Below are 22,274 nucleotides of genomic sequence, written 5' to 3'. Positions count from 1 at the left end.
AATATATATATGTATAAATATATATTTATTTACGTTTATGTTTGTTAATAATTCCTGTTTATTTAACTATATATTTGTAAATACTATTGTTTAAATTTCTTATATTTTCACGTATCTTTCCTCTCTTGCAAGGAGCACCTGTAACATAAATAATTTCCCCTCGGGGATCAATAAAGTATTTCTGATTCTGATTCTGATTCTGATTCTGATTCAAACATGAATGTGAACATTCTAATTGAACATTAAGTCCTGAAATGTGAATGCAGCCTAAAAGTGGTTTGTCGGGATGTAACATTCAATCTGGATCATGACATATTCATAGCACATAGACACTGATTAACATACTAAATGACACTTGTCTTAATGCTAATTCAGGGAAAACATCAGGCTGATCACCTACCGGTATCTGGTACAGTCCTCAGTCAGTTAGGGTTGTTTCTAGACTTTATGGACTATGTTGTTGCCATTGGCGTTTGTAAACCTAAACCGTGAGGAGCCCCCCAGGGTTCTACTCTTGGGCCTCTAATATTCACAGGTTATTGAAGGAGAAAGAAATATACTAGGCTTGGGTGGTATCCATTTTTTTCTGAGCTGAGCTCCTGGTGATATAAGTCATTGTGGATTACGTGGCACTGTGAAGCTTACAATGTTGTGTTTCTAATATGCAATTAGCCTACCTAGTCAATTCTTGCGGGGTTTCAACATGCATGGCCCATAGAAAAATGAATAAACAGGAAATAAGCACCTTTCTTTCATAGATTCTTGCTGGCGAACCTTGGTGTCGTGGCGGATACAAACACATCAGCAGGCTGAATGGAGATGATGTGCAGGAAGTGGTAGCAGACTGGCAGTTGAATAAAAATTTTTGGCAAGGATGCAAATGGTCCACTAATCTTGATCAGAACTGACTGGCTCAACTTTGTCACCAGGACTAATCCCATATTACTCACAACCAGGGGCAGGGACATTTTTCTTTTTAACTTGTCCTGTAACGTTATCCCCACTACTTGCAGTTGCCGTCTGTGTTAGCTTAGCTGTATTCCATCAGTAGAGACTGACCTCTAGTAGTGCATGTCAAACACTCATATCAGTTTAATGGACAAAGGAGCGTCTGTATTTTTGACGGCATTAATAACCTTCAGGATTTCTTAATACCCTGGTATACCTGAATAGCTTGATACCGCCCAAGCCTATAACACACTGCCAGTATAATATAAACACCAGCAACATGCTGCATCTTGTCCATCACTCTGAAGGCTAACCATCAGTTTAATGTATTGTTATCTTCCTATATTTTACCGGTCCCATCAGTGTGATGTATTTGAATGAAAACGTGCACCTTTCTATTTCAGGCTGTAAGCAGCCACTGTGAAAAATGTACATGTCGGTTTGAGAAAAATCAAAACAAATCACTGCTAAACCCACCACAATCAGATTCTCCTGCTTATCTCCTCAGGGGCATGTGAAAGGGTTTCTCTCTATATGGCAGGGTGAAACTGTTCTTCAGGGGGCTGCAGTGCACACAGAGCCATTACTAACACTGGCACAGTCAGCTCTGTGTCATCGTATAAATCAGAAGTCCTGGCCACAGGTGGCCCATAGATCACACAGTCACACCATGGTGTCAGGCAGAAACAGCGGATGTGCACACCACATGCCTTGCCTCCAAAGAGGAAATCAATCACCTGGAGTGTCTGGACTGCCAGCACCACCCCCACTTAGCCCCAGTGTCCAGCACGCTATGCCACCTACACCACATTAACAGCAGCAGGGACAAACCCTCGATCTACCTCCATTGTACTACCAATCAGCACCCATGGTTTCTTAGCCCACGGAGGCAGAGAAAACCAATCCAGTGAGTTTTTGAGTGATTTCAAAACAATGCTGAACCCTGAGCTAAAGAGAGCTGGCTTAAAGAAAGGACTGGCAGAAACAGAATGCATTCAGTTGTTTGAGCTGTATGGCTGGCAGCTATGAAATCTATTTACTGCAGAATAGAGAGACGGAGTCTGATGGGCCAAAATTAAAAGAGCATGTGGTGTGAAGATTTTCCACGCGCATTTAGGAAATGCATCGTCAATAAATCAATGTGGACAGTGCGAGACTAAAGGGGGTCTAATCATGTTTCCATCCAATGCGGAGTCTGTCTTACACATCGAGGGGAAACATGTTGTTATCTTATTGAATTAATGTGCAAGTTGTTCTGTTTTTTGAATCATGATGGGCATTTCTTCCCCAGTGACCTCATCTTCAAGCACTAGACTGTGTTAGTTCTATTCAGTGAAACACGAGGCCTATTTGCACTTTAATTTAGCTGTTATTGGACTTGTACAGTGTAAAAAGAAATTAAAATAGTCAAGTTGGCACTGGCTTAGTGAATGATGGCGTTTTGATTTTGCAGTCAGGAAAAGGAAGGGACTAAATGAAACCAACTTCAAGTCCAATTAGCTGTCACACGTCTTAAGGTGGTTTCACAATCAATATATATTGATAGGTGTTTCACAATCCAGTCCTTGAGCGCTTCTGTACAGTACTTAAAGTCATGACTCCAGTAGTGAGTCTGGCACACTGCACTTGGTTCATCTGTTTACTGCTCAACCAATCACACCCATGTTCAACCACAAAAGCCAAAGGAATTAGAATTAGCACCTCATGTTTGTATGCCTCCACCAACCAGTCAAGTTGCAGTTACAGTTTACACCCATGTCTGTCCAGACTCATATGTAGCCGTGACAGTAGACTTCAAATATGTATGTTGCTGCAAAAGCTACGAATTCTAAAACATAGATGCTTCACCCATGTCTTTAACCTGGCAGCACATACGTTATATACAGTTACCACAGTTTTGAGGTGGGTAGCCAAGATTAGTGTCACCAATTCAGTATCCAACTAAATGTCTCCCCTTCTGTTCCTGTGTAATGACGTTGAATAATAGACAGAGAAGTGTTTTTGCACAATATAATGATGTCACAGTGAAGTTGAATTTGAGCTTTTGGATATAAAATGCAATCACTTCATCATTCTATCCTATTGAACATTTGTATGAAAATTTGTGATAATTAGTGTAAAATTTCTTGAGTTATGGACAAAAACATCTGTGTGAGGTCACAGTGACCTTTTAACGTTGACCACCAAATTCTAATCAGTTCATCCTTGAGTCCAAATGGACGTTTGTGCCAAATTTGAGGAAATTCCCTTAAGGCGTTCTTGAAATGTCATGTTCAGGGCAATTGCACTTATGTTCATCAGGCCCCCAGGAAGTGCGTTGGAATAGTGGCCAAATCGTGTAACTACAACCTCCTGGTCTGTCAAGTGATGCCATTAGGCTCAAAAAGACTTTTTCCCCATAGACTTACATTGGGGAAGACATGTCTGTAAATCAGTGGTTCCATTTTTTGGAGCGTCACAATCCACACGCAGTGACAATCGGGATTCGATCCATTAAGCCTGAACAGATTTTTAAACATTTGACCTCCGTTCAAATTAGCAGAGGGCTAAACCACAAGTGGCCTGCTTGGCCAGCAGAATTCAAAGTCTATAGTGCACTTACTCTATGGGCCCAATGACGCAGAAGATCCGGGAAATTTACACCCAGGAAGTTAAATTTGCCACTGAGCAACTTTTATAGGACTGAATTGCACTCTGCCTCTAACACTGTATCCAGTTCTCTGTATACCCTCAGGACATACATTAATACATTCACAGGTTGTTGGTACATAACTCTTTGTTGTCTTCAAGCCACAGTTCAGCATCTAAACAGCTATCAACCAAGTGGGCACAATTCATGGCTGTGTGCCAGGATCGAACAACAATGCAAAATATTACGTGTTAACCATTCCAGACTTATTTTTAATTACACTAGTAATTGACATTAAACTACTTAAAAAAAGAAAGAAGAACAATTCAATGATCTCAATGATTTCAATGATCATTATTTCAGCCCTACTTTGGCTTTGGCATTTTTCTGGTGAATTAAATTCTTGTTTGCTGTTTTATTGTCATGATAATGATCATGGGATAAAATGATGTGCTATTACATATTAATATAATCTTGTGGGGCAGTCTTTGCAGTCGTTGCAAATATAAAACAAAATGTGAGGAAAGATACAACTAGAATTTCATTATCAGTGTCTTATTTGTTTTATATTGTGCCTCAATGCACTCTGACCTGGCTGGTGTACTCTCTATGACCTTACAATGAGGTCCACTGTGTCTATCAGTGTGTGTATGTGTCTCACCTGTATGAGGCGTCCCTGCTCCGTCTGCAGCGTGTTGAGGTCTTGCCCCAGGCTGCCCTGCCCCCTGCGCAAGGATTCATAGTCCATTTTCAGTTGCCCGGCGTGTGCTGACAGCTTAGCCACCTCCTCAGCCAGATTGACAAGAAGAGCCCGATCCTGGCCTTTCACTGACTTCAGGTCAGAGTCATGGTCAGTTAGCGAGTGGAGCAGTGATGTCTGCACACCCTCCAGGCGCAAAAAGTTACTGTTATAGTCGGGACAGTTGGGATCGATGAAGATGTTGATACGAGAGCCGTCGCCTCTCTCAACAGTGACCAGGGCATTGGCTTCATCCTGATTGGTAGAGATGTGGGGTAGGCCATCAGACATGGGTGGGGCCTGGTAGTGATTCATAAAAAGGATGGTGCCAGTTACGGTGACAGCCAGCAATACAGCCACGAATAGCAGGATAGTGCAGAGCAGGTAGCTGCAGCTCATCCTCTGTGAGTAGGAAGGAATGAGGGAGGGAAGGGAGGAAATAAGGAAGGAAGAGAAAAAGTAGATGTTAGGATCAAAGTTGCTAGAATACTAAAAACTTGCCTTGTTCCAAAAGAAATTACTTTCATCCATCACTGGGGATATTTTGAATGCCAGATGCTCAGTACTCAGCAATATAAACATATTCCCATCTGTCAGAATGTAGTTTTGAATGATTTATGTAGCAACATAATGTGGATTCCTTCAACTGCCAGTCCTCTTAAAAATCAAAATCCTCTAACATCCTTTAAATGTCATAGTAGTGCAGTAAACTAAGGAAGCTAGCCAGAGACACCTCTGGTCAAAGCACCATCTTTCCATTTCAGAGGCAGGAAGGAAAACAATAAAAACCTGAAACAATGGTCGCCAGGAAGAGAAAGTAAAACAAAAAGAGACTCAGACAGCCTATAGAATTTAAATGAACGCACAGAGAGTAGAATCCTCTTAGAGGAAAAAAGCCAACCTCTACCAGTAACATGGTCTCCATTAACTGGACTATAAAAGGCCAGTATGATGGCCCTTTATGATCCGGCTACATTTTTCCACTCAGGTCAAGAGAACTAGCAATGAATAGGAGCGAGCAATATGGCCCACCTATGCATGATTAACAATGCTTGGCTCCCCCATATCTTCTTCCAAATGAATCAGCATATGAGCTCTTACTGATTCTTTTTTTTCTGCATCGGAGAATGTTCTCTCTGTGAGAATATGTGGGCAGGTGTGTGTGAGCGTGTGTTTGCATGTGAAAGTGTGAGTGAGTGCAAGCTCATTAATATGTAAATTGCCTGCACAAGCAAAGTGAAGCACACTAATAGACAGCTAATGGTCTGCTTTACGAGAGAGGTTTATGGTTACTTTAATGCGAAGAAAATCAATTGTGTTGTCCAGGAAATACTCCTATCCGCCGCGTTTACCCACAATAAAAAAGTTGTAACTCCCCCGACAGCTTGTCCATCCGAAATACGGGCTCTGTGCACAACAAGTGTGCATGGCGTACGCTATGTGGAAACCATATGAGCTCTCAATTATTAGCCCATATAGTGTTGGCACACACAAAAAAGGGACCTATTTGAGGTCTGAGGATGATTTCTCTCATGGGCCTCAATTGTAGCCCTCGTCGGTCCAATCATGAGCCAAAGTAAATGCACACAAAAGGGGTTCATGTGGGGCCAGAGGATGGTTTTCTCACATGGGTCCCATTTGTAACCCCCTGGCTTCATTCACAACTCACATGGGCAGACACATATGGGGCCTGGAGCCAGCGAGCAAATTTCGCTGGGCCTGGCGAGTCCCTGCTGGATGCCTCTGTTTCTGTGCTTCACAAAAATATATTTTAGCTGTGATTTTAAAAATCTATCCGCCACTGCAAACAACAAGCACACATGGACTTGGTGAATAACACAATAGATGCATGTGGTAGATTACTGCATTTGAACAAGAACTGTATTTGGTAAATCTCAGAAGAAAAGCTGTTTCAACAGAGTGGGTGATTGGAAAATGACTGCTTTCATCACGTGTTGCATGTTTTATTTATTTATTTATTTTTTTTACTCCTGTATTATAAAAATCCATTTCATAGGATCTACGTGTGGAGCACATTGATTTAATTAATGCATTATAGTTATTCTGCAGGGGCCAACTTTACTGTGGCCGCTGTTTTCAGGACACCGCTGGCATCTACGGAAGCACTGTCACTGCAAACTGCCCCAAGGCTCTATTTGTCCAAATGGATTGGAAGATGTGCACACATGCATGCGCACACACACATAATTTGCACACAACTCTTTCTGCCTAATACTTGTTACAGACAGGCAAGTACATGCACATATTGAACATAAAAAAAACTGGATTACTTTGTCAGAACCTTCTCACTTCTTCCTGTTTTTTCACCCAAATGCATCATCACAGAAAAGAGCTCCGGGGAAGCATTGCCAAACATAACATTTTTTTTGTATCCTTGCTCTAACTTAAAATGTAGACCCTGACTGCATGATGAAATCTCTCTTTGCATGTCAAACAGTTTTTTTTTCTTTCCCAAGTGTGTTTGAGTGCAGGTGCAGCTGAGTGATTTTGACTGGGCTTGGCTCTCTATGTAAGTGTGTATGAATGTGTGTGTGTGTGTCAGGGTGTCGTCTGTGCTGTACATAATGTGTATAATAGCGTCATGCTGCAGAATGGCTGCAGTGTAACATTAGGAGGGGTTCACTGAGCTCCGTCGCCAGCGGGCCAAGACAGCAGTGGAAACCATCATGGGCACTGCACTAAATACTCATTGCTAGCATACTGATTGTTAACTTAAATTCCAGGAGATATGGTGCTGTGCACAGACATTTTGCAGGGCAGGTGCTACAGTGGAATAAAGGGCATCCCTTCCACATTTTTTTGCAGGCACAAAATGCTGGTGCAAAAAACGCCCTATAAAAATAATAATTGTACTCACACAAAGTGCACCTTGACAGGAGGTTTTTATCTGCCAGCACCAGAGGGTTTCTTGAGGCCTGGGTATCAGGTCCCAAGGAAAACCGCCCTTGCAGCAAATTCTTCCCAGTGGCCACTTGTGGTATTGCAGCAGAAAAAAAACCCCTGCGGCCCAAAAAGCATTTTCCTGGTAGGCCACCACTGAAGAAAAATAACCCTTTTGTAAAACTGCTGACAGGACACCTCAAACTGCAAACAAAGTCAGCTATGATTCTTTTTTATTCTGAATTTTTGAGCCATAGTGGTTTTATATTTGTAAAACTTTCCTTAAGCCAAGAAAAGCGATTTCAAAAATCTGTGACATCATCACAATGTAAAGTCTATAGGTCCTAACACACCAAGCTTCTCACCTCACACCTCTCAGGCAGGCACAGAACATACGTGCTTGCTGTCTGTTAGTTTTGGCATGTTCATGTGTAACTTTTTGACCAAAAAAAGGCAATATAAGGTGATGCAGCAGAGGGCTCTTGTCGCCACTAGTTCTCTGATGTCAGTTTGGTGTGTCTGGGCCTTAAGAGCTTAGCAGGAACTTGTGGGCGTGGCCAACGGGAGACACGCAAGGCCTACTGTGCATATTCAGAGGGCCAAGTATCACAGACATACACCCGGAAGTTAAACTTTTTGGGTGATTGTGCCGGGCAAGCAACCCCATTGGAACGAATAGGTGCCATCTTGGTGTCCGGTATCTAGTTATTATTAAACTCTATGCTAAGTACATACAGTAAATTTGTGCACAGTAATGAGCAGGGGAAATATCTGTCTAGCTTACGTATGAGGTGTCTAAATATCTACACTTTAAACACCCAGCAGCTGCTACGCATACACATTCATTTTATACATTCCTCATTTATTTATATCGGGCAACAACAAAAAAAAAATGCCACATTGTGCAGGCTCTTGTGGTCTATATAATAACCACTCACAGTCACAAAAATTGAACAACACTGTTCTCTGAAAAAATAAAATTAACCAATTATACCCTTCAATCTACAAAATAGGCCTATGTTCAGTTGCAGCAATCAGACAAAATGCTCCTCTCCTCTCCTCTCCTCAATATTTTCTCTACTTCTTGCCTTTTCTCTACTCTTCGTAATTTGTTCTCCTCCTCTCAACCACCCCTACCACCCCCTTTTTCAATCCTCACTCGCTAAAACTTACAATTTTCTCTCAATAATAATCTTTAAGTATTCTTAAAGTATCTCAAAAAAACAGATGCATGCAGGTCCTAGCTCCTCCTCTGCATTCATTACGCACCGCAGCCCAAACAGAACGATGACCCAGCCGAGGTCATATATGTGAGGCCTTCAGACCATTCTGATTTCTCACTTTGAGTTCTAAAGTGGAAAGCAGATCTTGGAAAACTAAAACTTTTGGATCACTTAACTTTGTGGGAAACCAAAGAGCCCAGAAATGGCCCGCGGTAGACCATAAATGCAGGAGGAGCACCTGCATACAGTAACCATGCAGGTAAGACAACTTTAAGATTTATTTTAGCATCTTACTTGTTAATTCATCCTCTGAAAGTGCTATCAGTGTCGCAATCAATGTAACTTTTTAAGATCAAAGGTGGACAGTTCACACCATGTTATTATGCCTACATGGTGTGAACTGTCCAGATTTAGTGAAAACAGGCTCTCATCCATGATTTCTCATGTACAATGAGTATTTGATCAACAGAATGTGTTGAGTATGCCTGTACAGGTGTGTAATGTATTAACAATTAGTGTAGTGATTGAAAAACACTGAGGGCATCAAATCTTAAAAAGGTGATGTCGATTAATGCCAAAAATGTAATTTGTAATTGTGCAACATGAAAACAATGGACCTATTAGGAGTGAGCATCAGGATGTAAGGACACACAGGTCTCCACTATCATCCACCCAATCAGGGCTGTCAGATATGATATTACAGTTTAAAGGGCCAGTGTGTAAAATGGGTTGAAAACAGTGACATCAGTGGTCAAATTCTAGATTGCAGGGCTCACTCGCTCACCCCTCCCGCCGGGTAAATGACGGTGGCCTCGTAGGGACAAAAAGCCTTGCGCACGAGTTTTTCAGGAGTAGGTCTATCTAGCGACGAGGTGAATATTTATTTAGAAATCTAAACCATGTTACGATATTGTAATGAATCCCTCACGAGCAGGAGACGAGAGGAGCGTTCGGGAAAAAAGCCAGTTTATTTGAGCACTCCAAAAACTCCGGTAACACTCCAGGGGGTAAAAGACTCCGTCCCAAACGCTGACTCTTCTAGCGTAACACACACACTTCATACACACATACCCGTTTACCATACCGAGTGGGGAACCCCCTCCCCTCTCTGCTCAATCTCCAGCCCGCACACTGACTGAAAGCGTAGCCGGTAAACAGAGCTCAGCTGTTTATTTAGCCTAGCAATATCTCCGAACTATAGTAGCTGCAATGGACGACTTTGAACACGATTTTGAAGAGTTTCTTGTAGCGGACTCAGACCCAGAGCCATACCTGTTTGAGCTGGAGCATACAGATGAGGAACTCCATGTGTTTGATGCTGAGCGGGCGAGAAGAGAGGCTGAATGCACAGAATGGGATTCGGTGCTACTGCTACCATCGTTGGGGAGATATATCATCAGGAGGAAAAGCGCCGCAGAGAGTGCATCACAAGGAGTGAAGTTGCGTCTTCTTTTCCTCGCAGATGACGGTTCGGGTTCATTCTCTCCTGTTGCGTGGTAAGTGTGGTCCATTCGCAAACTTTATAACTAAAAAAACTTTTCACTACTCTCTATCGACGAACTACTAACACTCTCTGCTGTTTCCTCCTCCTTCTTCCTTCCTTCCGCTGTCTTCGTTGGTTTATTTATACACGCGAAACGCGTTCTCTGGCTGGCTGGATTGTCCGCTCGGTCTGCCGTACATACATGGCGGCGCAAGATGGCGACCTCTCTAAAGCAAGGCCCTTGCTATATATATATATATATAAAAGCATAATTATAAGGCTACGAAAACCAAACGAATTTTATTTTATAGCGATTATACACTTGTATAAACATATTAATGGATAGAATATTCAGATTCAGATTCAGATTGACAGTAAACCATGCCAAATATTACACACTGGCCCTTTAAGTATTCAATTTCAACATTGATGCATTTTATGTTTCTCAAAACCTGTTTCTTATTTTGCCCTTTTGCCTAAAGATAGTAAACAAGTGTTGACAGCTCATTTTTAGATTTTATTCCCACAAAGCTTTGCATTCACAGACCTCATGATTTTCACCTTAGTTGTTCTCAGACCACTCTGTGCCATCTCTTCCTGTCAAACAAAATATGTGTACCTCACTCACTCCTCCTCTACTGCAGACCTTCATCGAGCTATAAGGGAATGAGGACAGTCAATAATGTCCTGACTGGCTCCTCCTCCATCAGACACCAATCAGACCAATCTGTGACTTGTAAAAAATTAGGAAGAAATATACGATTGAAATTGGGTGGACTGTCAGTTTGTATTACAAAATTACTTTTTGACAGTTATGGTCCTCCTTCAGTAGCAGTTTCTGCCAAAACAAATCACCCTTTGAGCATTGCAACCTTTTTCCTTGACCCTCCCCTGTCTCCTGAGACTTCTGCCCCTCTACCTTTAGCCCTCTCCATCGCTTTCATCCCCAGCCTCCCCTGATCCCCCTTGACCCTCTGGCCCCACCTCTTTAAAATATCTTGTGCAATGGGCAGACCTCTCAAGCACTGCAGGAATGAATTTGGAAGGGATGTGACGAAAGATGCATGGCACACATCTGAAAACCTGTCTTTCAAAAAGAGACCTGAGTGTAGGATGAGGGTCTTTGAATAGCATGAGATGGATTCTTCTGTGGTTGCAAAAGGCACTGAAGGATTTGTGATCACCATGAGCTTCTAACGTCACCCAAGAGAACATGACAGTATAGCAGGAAATGCAGACTACTTCTACCTTAGGTGTATGACATTGAACTACATTTGCAAAGTTGTCCAGGCTCTTCTAAAGTTTTTATACTTCTTTCTGGTCCTGTCTGATCTTTTCCATAGCAGATTCACTGTATGTTGTTGACCTGAAAATAGTCTGAAGGTTGGGGCCACAGGGTGGTTGTGGGCAGTTATTGTTGTCAATCGGCATTGTTAATGTTGAAAAAAGATATTCCATATTCATTCATTTGTTTTGTTTTTTATTTGATGCGGTATGTGAGGATCTTTTGTGGGATGAAGCCTTATGGTTTTTAGCTCTGACCAGCAGTTCTATAACTCACTCCATCAGCTAGTTTGTTGATCACTTGGTCAGTGAAATCATTATCAGGTTGGCTTAATCCTCATTCCGTCACTTGCTGAAAACCTACAGAGAGTAATTTAGCATACCTACATAGATTGGGAAATGTAATTTACTCCCCTTACCCTTTGAAACTAGCTGAACTACAACTTGGCCCCCATAATCCTGAAGGTAACTGAAGTCAGTTAACAGCCCAATAGCCAGACAGAAATGTTGGCAGTGCACACGTTTGCAAACCAAGGACATGTCACATTTGTTCATTACATGTGTCATATCAATGTTTCTGAAGTGACATAGTTCTGATTACATGTATATGAGGTGATTTTGTCATCCAGAGGTAGAGGGGATGGTGGATAGCTCGACACCTCAGTAAGATGCCTGCGAAGCTGCAGACTACTGGTCGAGACCAGCAAACAATAAAGCCCAGTGTTTATAGCAACCCATCGCTGTGTTTCCATTGGCTTTTCATCCACTAAGCATGGGTGTTTTTTAGCTACCTGTGGCTGTCTCCATTGTTCCAAGAAAGGCAGTTGATTGTTTTGTTTCCAGGCAAGCTACTGCCAAGAAAAGCCGCTGTTTTTACAGAGACATTGCTGTGTTTCTTGCGGAGATAGTGCCACAAAAGCGGTTGTTTTTTGGCGACCAATGGCTGTGTTTCCACTGGGGATAGTGCCACAAAAAGCAGCTGTTTTTTTAGCGACCCACTGCTGTGTTTCCATTGGCTTATTAGCTACCAAATGTCAGTGTTTTTTGGCATCCCATGGCTGTGCCAAGAAAGGTGTTGTTTTACCAAGACATCGCTGCATTTCCTGCCAGGATAGTGCCACAAAAAGCTGCTGTTTTTTTTGTTGTTGTTGTTCATTTACCAAGGCACCCCTGTGTTTCCACTGTGTGTAGATTGTGCCACAAAAAACAAGTATTTTCAGTCAAAACAGATTCTTTTCCTTACCTTAACCAAGTGGTTCTTAAACCTAGACACCCGTTAACCACAGTGCTGTTGAAACAGACAGAATATCCAACATATCCACTAAACAGTATCGTACATTTGTAATGTATCAGTGGTTTAGCAGAAATGTACAATGCCAACATTTATTCTGGTGATTGCATTGCAGATAAGGTAGCACATTGGTTGTGACACCTATAGGCAGTGCAGGGGAAAAAGCACACGTCTAATGATACTGTTTATAAATAGACTTGCAAGAAAGGTTTCACTGACCCAGCAACAAGCTTGGGACAATTCTACCCCACTGAGGTCAGACTGACATGAAGCCAGAGGGAATGGCTTGAAGAAAGAAAAAGTCAGCATGCCAATGATGTGTGGAGGTTTAGCTGCTGCCTCTCTATTATTATTTTGTTTTCCAATGGTCAAAAAAAAAAAAAAAACAGCAACCTGCTTCATGTCTCAAGGGAACATATGGTCTCTTAACTCAGCCCAAAGAGTATCAGGAGGGTAATGACACTGAGAATGGTACGCAAGCGCCTTCTAAACGCTGTTTTTTTGGGGGGTTTTTTTTGTAAATGATTCTCTCAATCGCACAGCAGGAGCCCTCTCTGTAATTAGTGACTGACTTTGAGATCCTCTCCTGTCTCCACTCATGCTACGCCATGGGATTCGAGAGGACAACAGGGGAATTCTGATGGAGAGATGGAAAAGGAGAGGCAGAGAATGAGAGAGAATTCTTCTCCATGAAAATGATGTTGTCCTCCCACGCAGGAACATTGGCAGACAGTTCTTGGACGAAAGGCTTTGTCTGCTCATTAGATAAGCAGGAAAGCAGCAGGAGTCTTGCATGCTCTCTCACTTCCTCTCTTTCTCCCCTTCAAACACAAATATACATACACACATATATGCTGATGTATACACACAGAGAGTTTCACATTGATGCTACCCAACTAGCGCTCATAGAATGGCACAAACATCTCTAAATGCTGAAATGGCGCATGTACGCATAGCAAGCCTAATGCAACAATTTTAAATGGAGGGATTTTCACCAATCCCACTTCCATTTCATTCACATTCACCTGCAGCTTGAATAACACGCTCACATCAGTATTCAACACATAGCTTGTCCCAAAATTATGCCATGCAATCAAGCTCCTTTTCTTGGTGCAGCCATCATCACGCTGCCGAGTTCAAAGCATTCGCAGAGACTAAACTCGTCTAATACTTGTGTGTTTGGTACTTGAGCTGAGGCTGTGCCATCACTGCTGCGGCGTGGCAAAATGTAACGTGTAATGTGCAATAATCCTTCGCATTGCCATCACCAAAGCAGGGAAAAAGCGGATTGTGATGAAAAAGCGTCGTCGATGATACCTAATCCCCTCGGCAGGTGAGCAAGTCACTATTTATGGTGTGCCCTGGTTTTTACTGGAAGGAAGGTGGTGGGATACATACAAGAGGACACACAGTACACAGATGAAGCAAAAGGGGGATTTTGTATACAGGACACTGCTTTCTATTTCTTTGACTCATCCACTTCTACCCCGATCAATGTTTGCTGGAACCTATACAACCAACAATATACAATTTGACAGGAAAGTCCAAGTCAAACTCAGATTTAGAGCTGAAACAATGAGTCAATTAATCGATAATACAATTAAGAGAAAATACATCAGCAACAGTTTTCATAATCGATTAATTGTTTTTGTCATTGTTCAAGCATCAATGCCAAATATTCACTGGCTCCAGCCTCTCAAATATGAGTTCTTGTTCTGTCTTAGTGTGATAATAAAATTAAACATCTTTAGGGTTTTAGGCCGTTGGTCGGAAAATAAGCTATTTGAAGACATCACCTTTGACTCAAGAAAAACATTTCTTTACTACTTTGTCATTTCATAGGCCGTGCAGTTAATTGCGATAATAATCAGCAGATTGATCGATAATGAAAACTAATGGAAACTGCGCTCTGATTTGAGAAGCACTGCATTACAAATGGGTAATATGTTAATGAACAGTGTTCTAATTCAGAGAAAAAAAAAAAAGATTCAAAATGATAATGCAACATCTGCTGAAATTTTGGTTTTAACAGTATGACATGTTTATCACAATAAAGCCCCTAATGTAGTGAGGGCTGGGTATTGAGAACAGGAACTAAATTGGTACCACTTCCTGACTGGTCAGTACAGAAATATTGATTGATTGAAGTTCCTGGATAGGCGGCGCTGCTATCAGTATTTATGTATGTACCTGGTGTTTGAACATCCCCTAATGATGACAAAGCTGCCCCATTATATTTGACATTGCATTGCATGTTTATATTCTGTGCTCTCCAGGAGAAAGTGAAGGCTTGAAGGCGTGTCAAGGGGTAACACCAGTGTTGGGCAGTAACGCGTTATTAGTAACTCGTTACAGTAACACCGTTAGTTTTGGCAGTAACTAATACTCTTACGCGTTAGTTTTTAAATTCAGTAACTCAGTTACCGTTACCAAACGGTGCGTTACTCCGTTATTTTTGGCCAGGTTTTAAAACGGCACGCAGCATGTAGTATTCCTTCACAACCTGAAGTTCCCTTTCACTAAAACATTTTAGCCCTAAACAATAAGAGACAGTCAAGTCAGATAGAGGTATATGAATAATTCTTACCAGAGCATCTTAATGAAACACTTCTCTCACCATCTCTGAAGTCACTGTCGACCTGCTGGCCTCACCACAGTGCTGTACATAAAGTGGTAGCGCTACTGTAGATTTTTAGTCCCAGTAACATTATATCCAGTGACGTGATATCCATTGTTATCCAGAGGAAGCTCTTGTTGTGGACAGACAATGTCTGCGGTGGGCGACAGACTCGACACCATCATGTAGCTCTACAAATGTTCTCTTCAGCTCATTTTCCATATTTGTATCCATGTACCGTAGTTGTAAAACGTTTAGCTGCCTGACAGCGAGTGACTCCACTGTAGAAGACAGTTGCATGTTTCCTATACCGTTCAATTGTTTTGTCAAGTTGTAGTCTGACAGGTGTAACTAAAACGTTACTTTTCTCAGTTACGCATTACTTTTTGGTTTAAGTAACTGAGTCACTAACTTTTTAATGAAGTAACTAGTAACGATAACTAGTTATTATTTTTCAATAACTAGCACAACACTGGGTAACACCTACAACAAATACAATATTCTGAAGCAGTGCAGCGTTTGCCTGCTTCAGCAGAGACCTAATTTAGCGTTACCTCCTCAGTACAGCCTCCCAGCTCAGATGCTGATGGGATTTGCCAAAAATAAATAAATAAAAAAGCAATGTCTGTCTCAGCCTTTTCAAGTCAAGGTAACACTCGTTAGTTTGCATGTCTATCATAACAGCAGGACAATCGAGTGTCCAATATCTAAACTGCTAAAGTCAGTTGAACAGGTAAGCGAGGCTACCCATTAGTTTATAGTGAACAGCATGCTAACATGCTGATGGATTTGGTGTTTCTGTGTTTGTAGCTGAGCTATACCAGAGAATCTTTGGTTAAAACAGAACGGTGATGCTGTTGAGCCTCTGTGAAGTTTGCTGGAAGTGATGTAATATAACGTTTTATGTGGAGTGAGCACTGTGCCAGACTTAAAAAACAGCCTTGTAAATGCTACGCTGCTTTTCAGCAACTGGTCATATGGTAACTTAAGTGGCAATTTGGCCTTGTGTGCCGTGATTAATTTGGCACGCAGTTTACACGCCAGTCATAATTTTGTGTTAATGAAAACTCAGCTCCTGGCATTTGCGCCTGATGTTCTTTACCACTGCTTTGGAAGAGGGAACTAACGGGAGTAACAGGTGAACCATCTTTTAAAGTGACGTAGTTTCTTCGTAGTGCTGTGCAGTGGATCTAATTCATGCTGATGTGTAGAGTGGTTCATGTGGATTTCAAAACGTAACTGATGACATTTTTGGAAGTAAGCTATAAAAAGAAACTCTACTCTACTTTAAAGTTTGAAATTTAAGAACAGAATTTGGTGTTACCAGGGAAACACTGTAAAAATATGAATTCACACAAGATATAATAAAGTAACTGTTGAATCTTGACATATCTTTTCATGCTATGTCTTTTTTTTCATGGTGAGAAGTAACAATAAGAGTATTTATAAGTATCATCAATATCAATAAAATCCTAATGATACCCATCCTTAAATGTAGCTATTGCTATTTATGTAATTCTGATATAAGACATGAAACAAAAGTACATGCTGGTGTGTGAGTGTACAAGTGTATCTGCCTGCGCGTGCACGTGCACAGTACGTTGTGGTGACAGGGCCTTACCTTGGCCGGGGTCTCCCTGGCAGTTTCTGAGTCTGACCAGCGATGTTTGAGCTGGGAGGAGCTGGGCACACACTCACAGAACGTCTGCATGGGACAAACAGACAGGGCCACCAGTGTTGGCGTTTGTTCAAGTCACATGTGCAGTCAAGCATGCAAGCACATGCGCACAAACACACACACACACAGACGCATGCACACAGGGATACGCCACAGAGAGACAAGGGTTTGGGATCTGTACTTAAATAACATGAAAATCAAAACAGTGAGCGCAGCACATTTTCTAAGCCAAAGCTCTCAAATCTAATATAAAATCATTGTTGAGAGATAAATGGTGCTGGCGCTGATAAACTACAACCACCTACACACATAACTGCACACTGACATAGGCAGATCCGAACAGGCATCTGTACATCTCAAAGGTATCACTGAATTCAATAGTTTATGACAGGCTCAATGCGTCTTCCCAGGGATGGCTTTGCAAGATCCTCAGCACACAGTTTCCTCCTACTCCAAATACAAAAAGATAAAGAATGAAAAGGAGAATTTCACTGAATGCAAGTGGGTACAGAATGTGTGCAGCAGCAAGCATTCATATATGCAGGTGAACGTGGGTGTTTGTATACAATATCTGAACATTACATGCTTCAGCGTACAGTATGTGCCTCTTGTGCTTGTATGCGTCTGGGAGTAGTTCTAGCTGCTGCACAGATAAAAGCAGAGTAATTATGAAAGTGGGGGCTTTCTAACTGCTCCAGGAGAGCACGTCGTTCCGTGACCGTAAACTCCGTTGCTCCCACTGTGGAATTGCTCAATTAGCCTGGGACAATAACACCAACACAAAAACACACACGTGGGCACACGCGCACACACAGATGCCTACTTAAGAACGGATGAAGCAAACATTAGCAATTAATGTATCAGAGTGTGTTCTCTATCTGAGCGTGCTGTTTTAAGCCTTTGTGTGTGTGTGTGTGTGTGTGTGTGTGTGTGTGTGAGTGTACGTGAGTGAGACTAATTGTGCTCTTTACATTTGGTATGACATTATGTTTTAATACCATCAGCAGTAGCGTAACAAAAACAACATTAAAGCTGCATTAATCAATTTGTGACCACTAGGGGGCAGAAAAACATCAAAACCAAATCGATTTGATGGAGACATTGGTTTGGTTTACAATTTAGCAAATAATTGTCTACTTTCACATCCAGCAGACAAAGGGCAAATTAGGGCTGGGTAATATATTGATATTGTACTTGGATATGAGACTTAGATCTTAGATTTTGGATATCGTAATATCGCAAGTGTTGCCTTTTCTGGGTTTTCTGAACTCATCAGACTGTACTAGCTCTTCTACTATTGTCCTTTGCCAACTTAGTCCTTATTTCTACATTACTGATGATTATTTATAAAAAATTTCATTGTGTAAATATTTTGTGAAAGCAGAAATAGTGAACCCTACAGTAATGTCCTTATATCCATATTGAGGTATTTTTTCAAAAATATTGTGATATACTCCTGTCACAATAATTATGTTAGCAACTTTCCATACAATATATAGACAAGACCTCAGTCATTTTGGTGACCTTGAAATTGCCCGTTGTGGTTACATGTGTGTTTGTTTACTTATGAATGTTGGTCGGGAAACCCTGCTGTTTAGTCTGGCATCATCTTGGCTTTCCCGACCAACCCTTGGTTGCAGCAATTCTCCCTTCCTCGGCCTACTTGCATGAGTCAGAAGAAAAATAACACCATTAAATGATGACATGGCATAGCTTACCAGAAACCTGCAGCTGCACTTTTGGAGTGGAAGAGGTAAAGTCCTGATAGGTGTTAGCTTGCCAACCCCTGGCAATGATCCATAAAGTCAGTCATGTGTAGTTTTACCCTCTAACAACCAGTGGTGCACCTAGAATTTCTTCATAGAGGTGGCCAAATGGGTTCACCAAAAATTCTGGGGTGGCACACCAAAACCAAAGGCCATTTCTCAATTTCGGGAATTCCTTTATGCTGTTGAAGTGGAAAAGCTAGTTGAAAACTATGTCGGTGTGGAGGATTAAGGAGTCACATACTGATATACTTTGGTTTCTTATTTTACAGTTAAAATTACTAATTATCTGATGTAGATGTTGGACTAATACTGATACAGTTAACAGTCTGATGCTCATAAGAATCCTGTATTAATGTGTTTTGTATCCCTATCAACATGTGTTAGGCAATTTATTGTACTTCAAATAGGCTGGTTGTTCGTTTTCTTAAACTGACAAATATACTTTGATTTTGAAGGAGTACATTGACTGTAAGGAACAAAACATTTACTGGGAACAAGCCTTCTCAAGCTTAGGAGAGAGCCATGGGTACCAATAGATCCCATATCATTCAGAGGTCTTAAGGTGAGAGTTCAAGGGACATGTTTGAAAATGGCCATGCCACTTCTTCTTCCTTTGCCAAAATTTAACATAACTTTGGAGCGTTAGCTATGAAGGGGATGCAAGGGATGCTTTAAGTTGTGCAGTTTGACAAGAAGCCACTATCTTTGCCTGAGGGGCTGGAGGGCCACCAAATGTACCAAGAGGCCACGGTCCCCCTTAGGAGCGCCACTGGAAGAACTTGATCCTCCACTCCATAAATCAACCAACAGACCACTCAGTTGTCAGGCTGTCTATCTCGACAGCAAACCAGCCATTTTATGGAGGCAACTGCAGTGTTCCTGGAGTCTCGCTTAGCTTGTCTATTAGTTGCAAGAGGAATCACTTGGCCACTTGTTTTTATTGGCCATTGCATCATGTCTAAACTAAGTAGGGCCACTCCTATAAAAGTACTTTAATTCTATACTGTCTTGTATATATTAACAGGTGTTTTTTTTCTTTTTAAAAGATGGTCATTTGTTTCATATTTTGATTCCATTTTCTAAATACTCTTAAAGGCATAGTGCACCCAAAAATGAAAATTCAGCCATTATCTACTCACCCATATGCCGACGGAGGCCCTGGTGAAGTTTTAGAGTGCTCACATCCCTTGCGGAGATCGGCGGGTGGAGCGGCTAGCACACCTAATGGTAGACGGCGCCCCAGACTAACGTCCAAGAACACAAAATTGAATCCACAGAGTACCTCCATACTGCTCATCCATAGTGATCCAAGTGTGCTGCAGCCACAACATAAAAAGTTGTTTCGAAAAACGTCATATGAACTCTGTTTTTAGCCTCACTGTAGCCTGTAGCTCTGACTGCTTCTCTGTGCTCCGCGCTCACATGTGCGTGCCTGCACGAGACCAGCGAAAGCATGAGCTTTGCTCACCCCTGTTTACATCACGTGACACGTGCACCGCAGGGAGAGACAACAAACCACAGAGCTAAAAGATAATTTGCACTACGGTCTTTTAGCAAAGGACAGCCCAATATGTCTGAAGACTTTGAAATTGAGGAGGAACAGCATTTCTTTGTTGAGCTGTATTTGTTTGAGCCCAAGTATACGGACGGAACTCAGGCTACTGGACGCGAAGCAGCCACCGTAGCTCATGAGCCTCAGCCAGCCGCTGAATATCGGAGTCGAGCACTGGAAACCTGGTGGTGTAGTTGTTTCAAATGCAAAGCAATGCCAACGGATGAGGAAAGTCTTTGCTGCTCAGACTGGGAATTGGCGATGCCTGCACTTGAGAATCTGGACATCAGTACTGACGAGACTGCTGCTCTTCAGAGATCACCGATCACTCTGAGCGCGCACACACGTGAATGCGGAGCACAGAGAAGCAGTCAGAGCTACAGGCTACAGTGAGGCTAAAAACAGAGTTCATATGACGTTTTTCGAAACAACTTTTTATGTCGCGGCTGCAGCACACTTGGATCACTACGGATGAGCAGTATGGAGGTACTTTGTGGATTCAATTTTGCGTTCTTGGATGGGGCGCCGTCTACCATTAGGTATGCTAGCCGCTCCACCCGCCGATCTCCGCAAGGGATGTAAGCACTCTAAAACTTCACCAGGGCCTCCGTCGGCATATGGGTGAGTAGATAATGGCTGAATTTTCATTTTTGGGTGCACTATCCCTTTAAGAATTAAAACGTTCATCTTACTTTGAAAGGGTCTACTTGCATTCGTATGCTATTTTATTGTCATTATATCAGTGGCATAAAACGACAATCATGTTGTTTATACCAATCACTTCCAGGACAATATATCGTCCAAAAAAGTAGCTATGGTGAGAGGCCTTCTGTGATATTTGATTTTCTCCATATCACCCAACTTTGGAGAAACTCCAGCACTTACTTGAGACTCCAGCATTGACTTGTGTTTATGTCTACCTGACGAAATACAAGTTCAATATTCACTCTCTTCTTACCTCTGTTTCGGTCTCTGACAACACTTGAGAAAAATAGCTGGCTTTTTTAGCTGGTAATTGCTCCACTTTCTTTACCCAGTTAGCCACTTTTGTCTGACTGCCATTGGTTATCTTTGTGTATGTTCTGGCAGTTGTCAGTGTGTGTGAATTGCTGTGTATGCGGCTCACACAGACATTGTTATGATGGCTGACCAATAGTTCACCTCTAAGCTCTAAGCATTCTCTTCCAATGTGTACTACAGCGAGTGAGGGGGGGGGAAAGACGGCGGCAATAGAGAGAAAAGTAAAGGGGGAGTGAGGAAGAGATGGAGGGAGATTTGGGAGAGGTGCACTGAATTCTAATGAGCAGCCTTAGGGTCAGCGATAGAAATCTGTCTGTTCTGCCTAAAACATTGCAGCTGTCTGTGCTTGCCGTACACAGAAGAGCTACAGAGCTACCATTACTAAATAAACACAGACTCCACAGTGATACGGCTAAACAAACTAACAAGTCAGCTCCGCAGTAAAGTAAATTGGAATGAATTCCTATGTTAAAAACCCACAAATAAAAATAGATGCGTACGTTTACGCCGTTGCAGAAGTTCACAGGTGTGCGTGTGCACCAATACAAATGTGGACACAAAGGCATACTCTCGCTTCATTGCAGACGGGCCAGGAGAGATAGAAAAACACGCACTCACGTATGAACACATGCACACAGAACAAAGGTTGTGTGTTGCAGCTGCAACCCACTCAGATCCCTGACACAGTCTTCCCATTACACCGAGCAGCACGTATCAGAGCTTTAGTTTGTTCATCCCCCTGCCTGCTAATGCTCACATCGGGGTTCTTTGCTGCCTGTGCACACAAACATACACACACGCACACACGGTGACATCGCAATATCTGTGGGGCTTCTTGTTGGCAGTGGTCCCGGTGTGGGCACGACTGCTTGGCAGTGTTTGTCTAGTCCTAATCTCACTCCACGAGCTCCACCAGCGGAGAGGATTTACACTTAATAGAATATTTGGGCTTTTTATTGGTTGGACCTTACACGCAGAATCCTATCTGATGGGCCATGTCTTAGAAGACAGGAAGGGCTCAGACTTATCCTGCGTGTGACTGAATGTGTACGTGCTGTCTTTAAGAATGAGTGTGCCTACGTGTTTGCATGAGTGTATTCGAGGACATATATCTTCAAGGCAAGAATCCCTTCAACTATC

General features: G+C 42.1%; 1 protein-coding gene across 2 annotated transcripts in view; it reads right to left on the bottom strand.

Annotated features, from left to right (window-relative positions):
* The window catches only part of fibcd1b (fibrinogen C domain containing 1b), a 159,014-nt gene that overhangs the window by 102,310 nt on the left and 34,430 nt on the right, over nt 1-22,274 (bottom strand). The window contains exons 2-3 of one of the 2 annotated variants that reach the window (XM_050053691.1): nt 16,737-16,820; nt 4,239-4,718 (exon numbers count right to left, since the gene is read on the bottom strand). In XM_050053691.1, coding sequence (XP_049909648.1) covers nt 4,239-4,718; nt 16,737-16,820 — 564 coding nt within the window. The remainder of the gene's footprint in view (nt 1-4,238; nt 4,719-16,736; nt 16,821-22,274) is intronic. The other variant, XM_050053692.1, reaches the window with a different exon arrangement.

The sequence above is a fragment of the Epinephelus moara genome, chromosome 9, assembly GCF_006386435.1.
Source record: "Epinephelus moara isolate mb chromosome 9, YSFRI_EMoa_1.0, whole genome shotgun sequence".
In the NCBI taxonomy this organism is placed as follows: domain Eukaryota; kingdom Metazoa; phylum Chordata; class Actinopteri; order Perciformes; family Serranidae; genus Epinephelus; species Epinephelus moara.
This window is presented reverse-complemented; position numbering and strand designations above follow the sequence as displayed.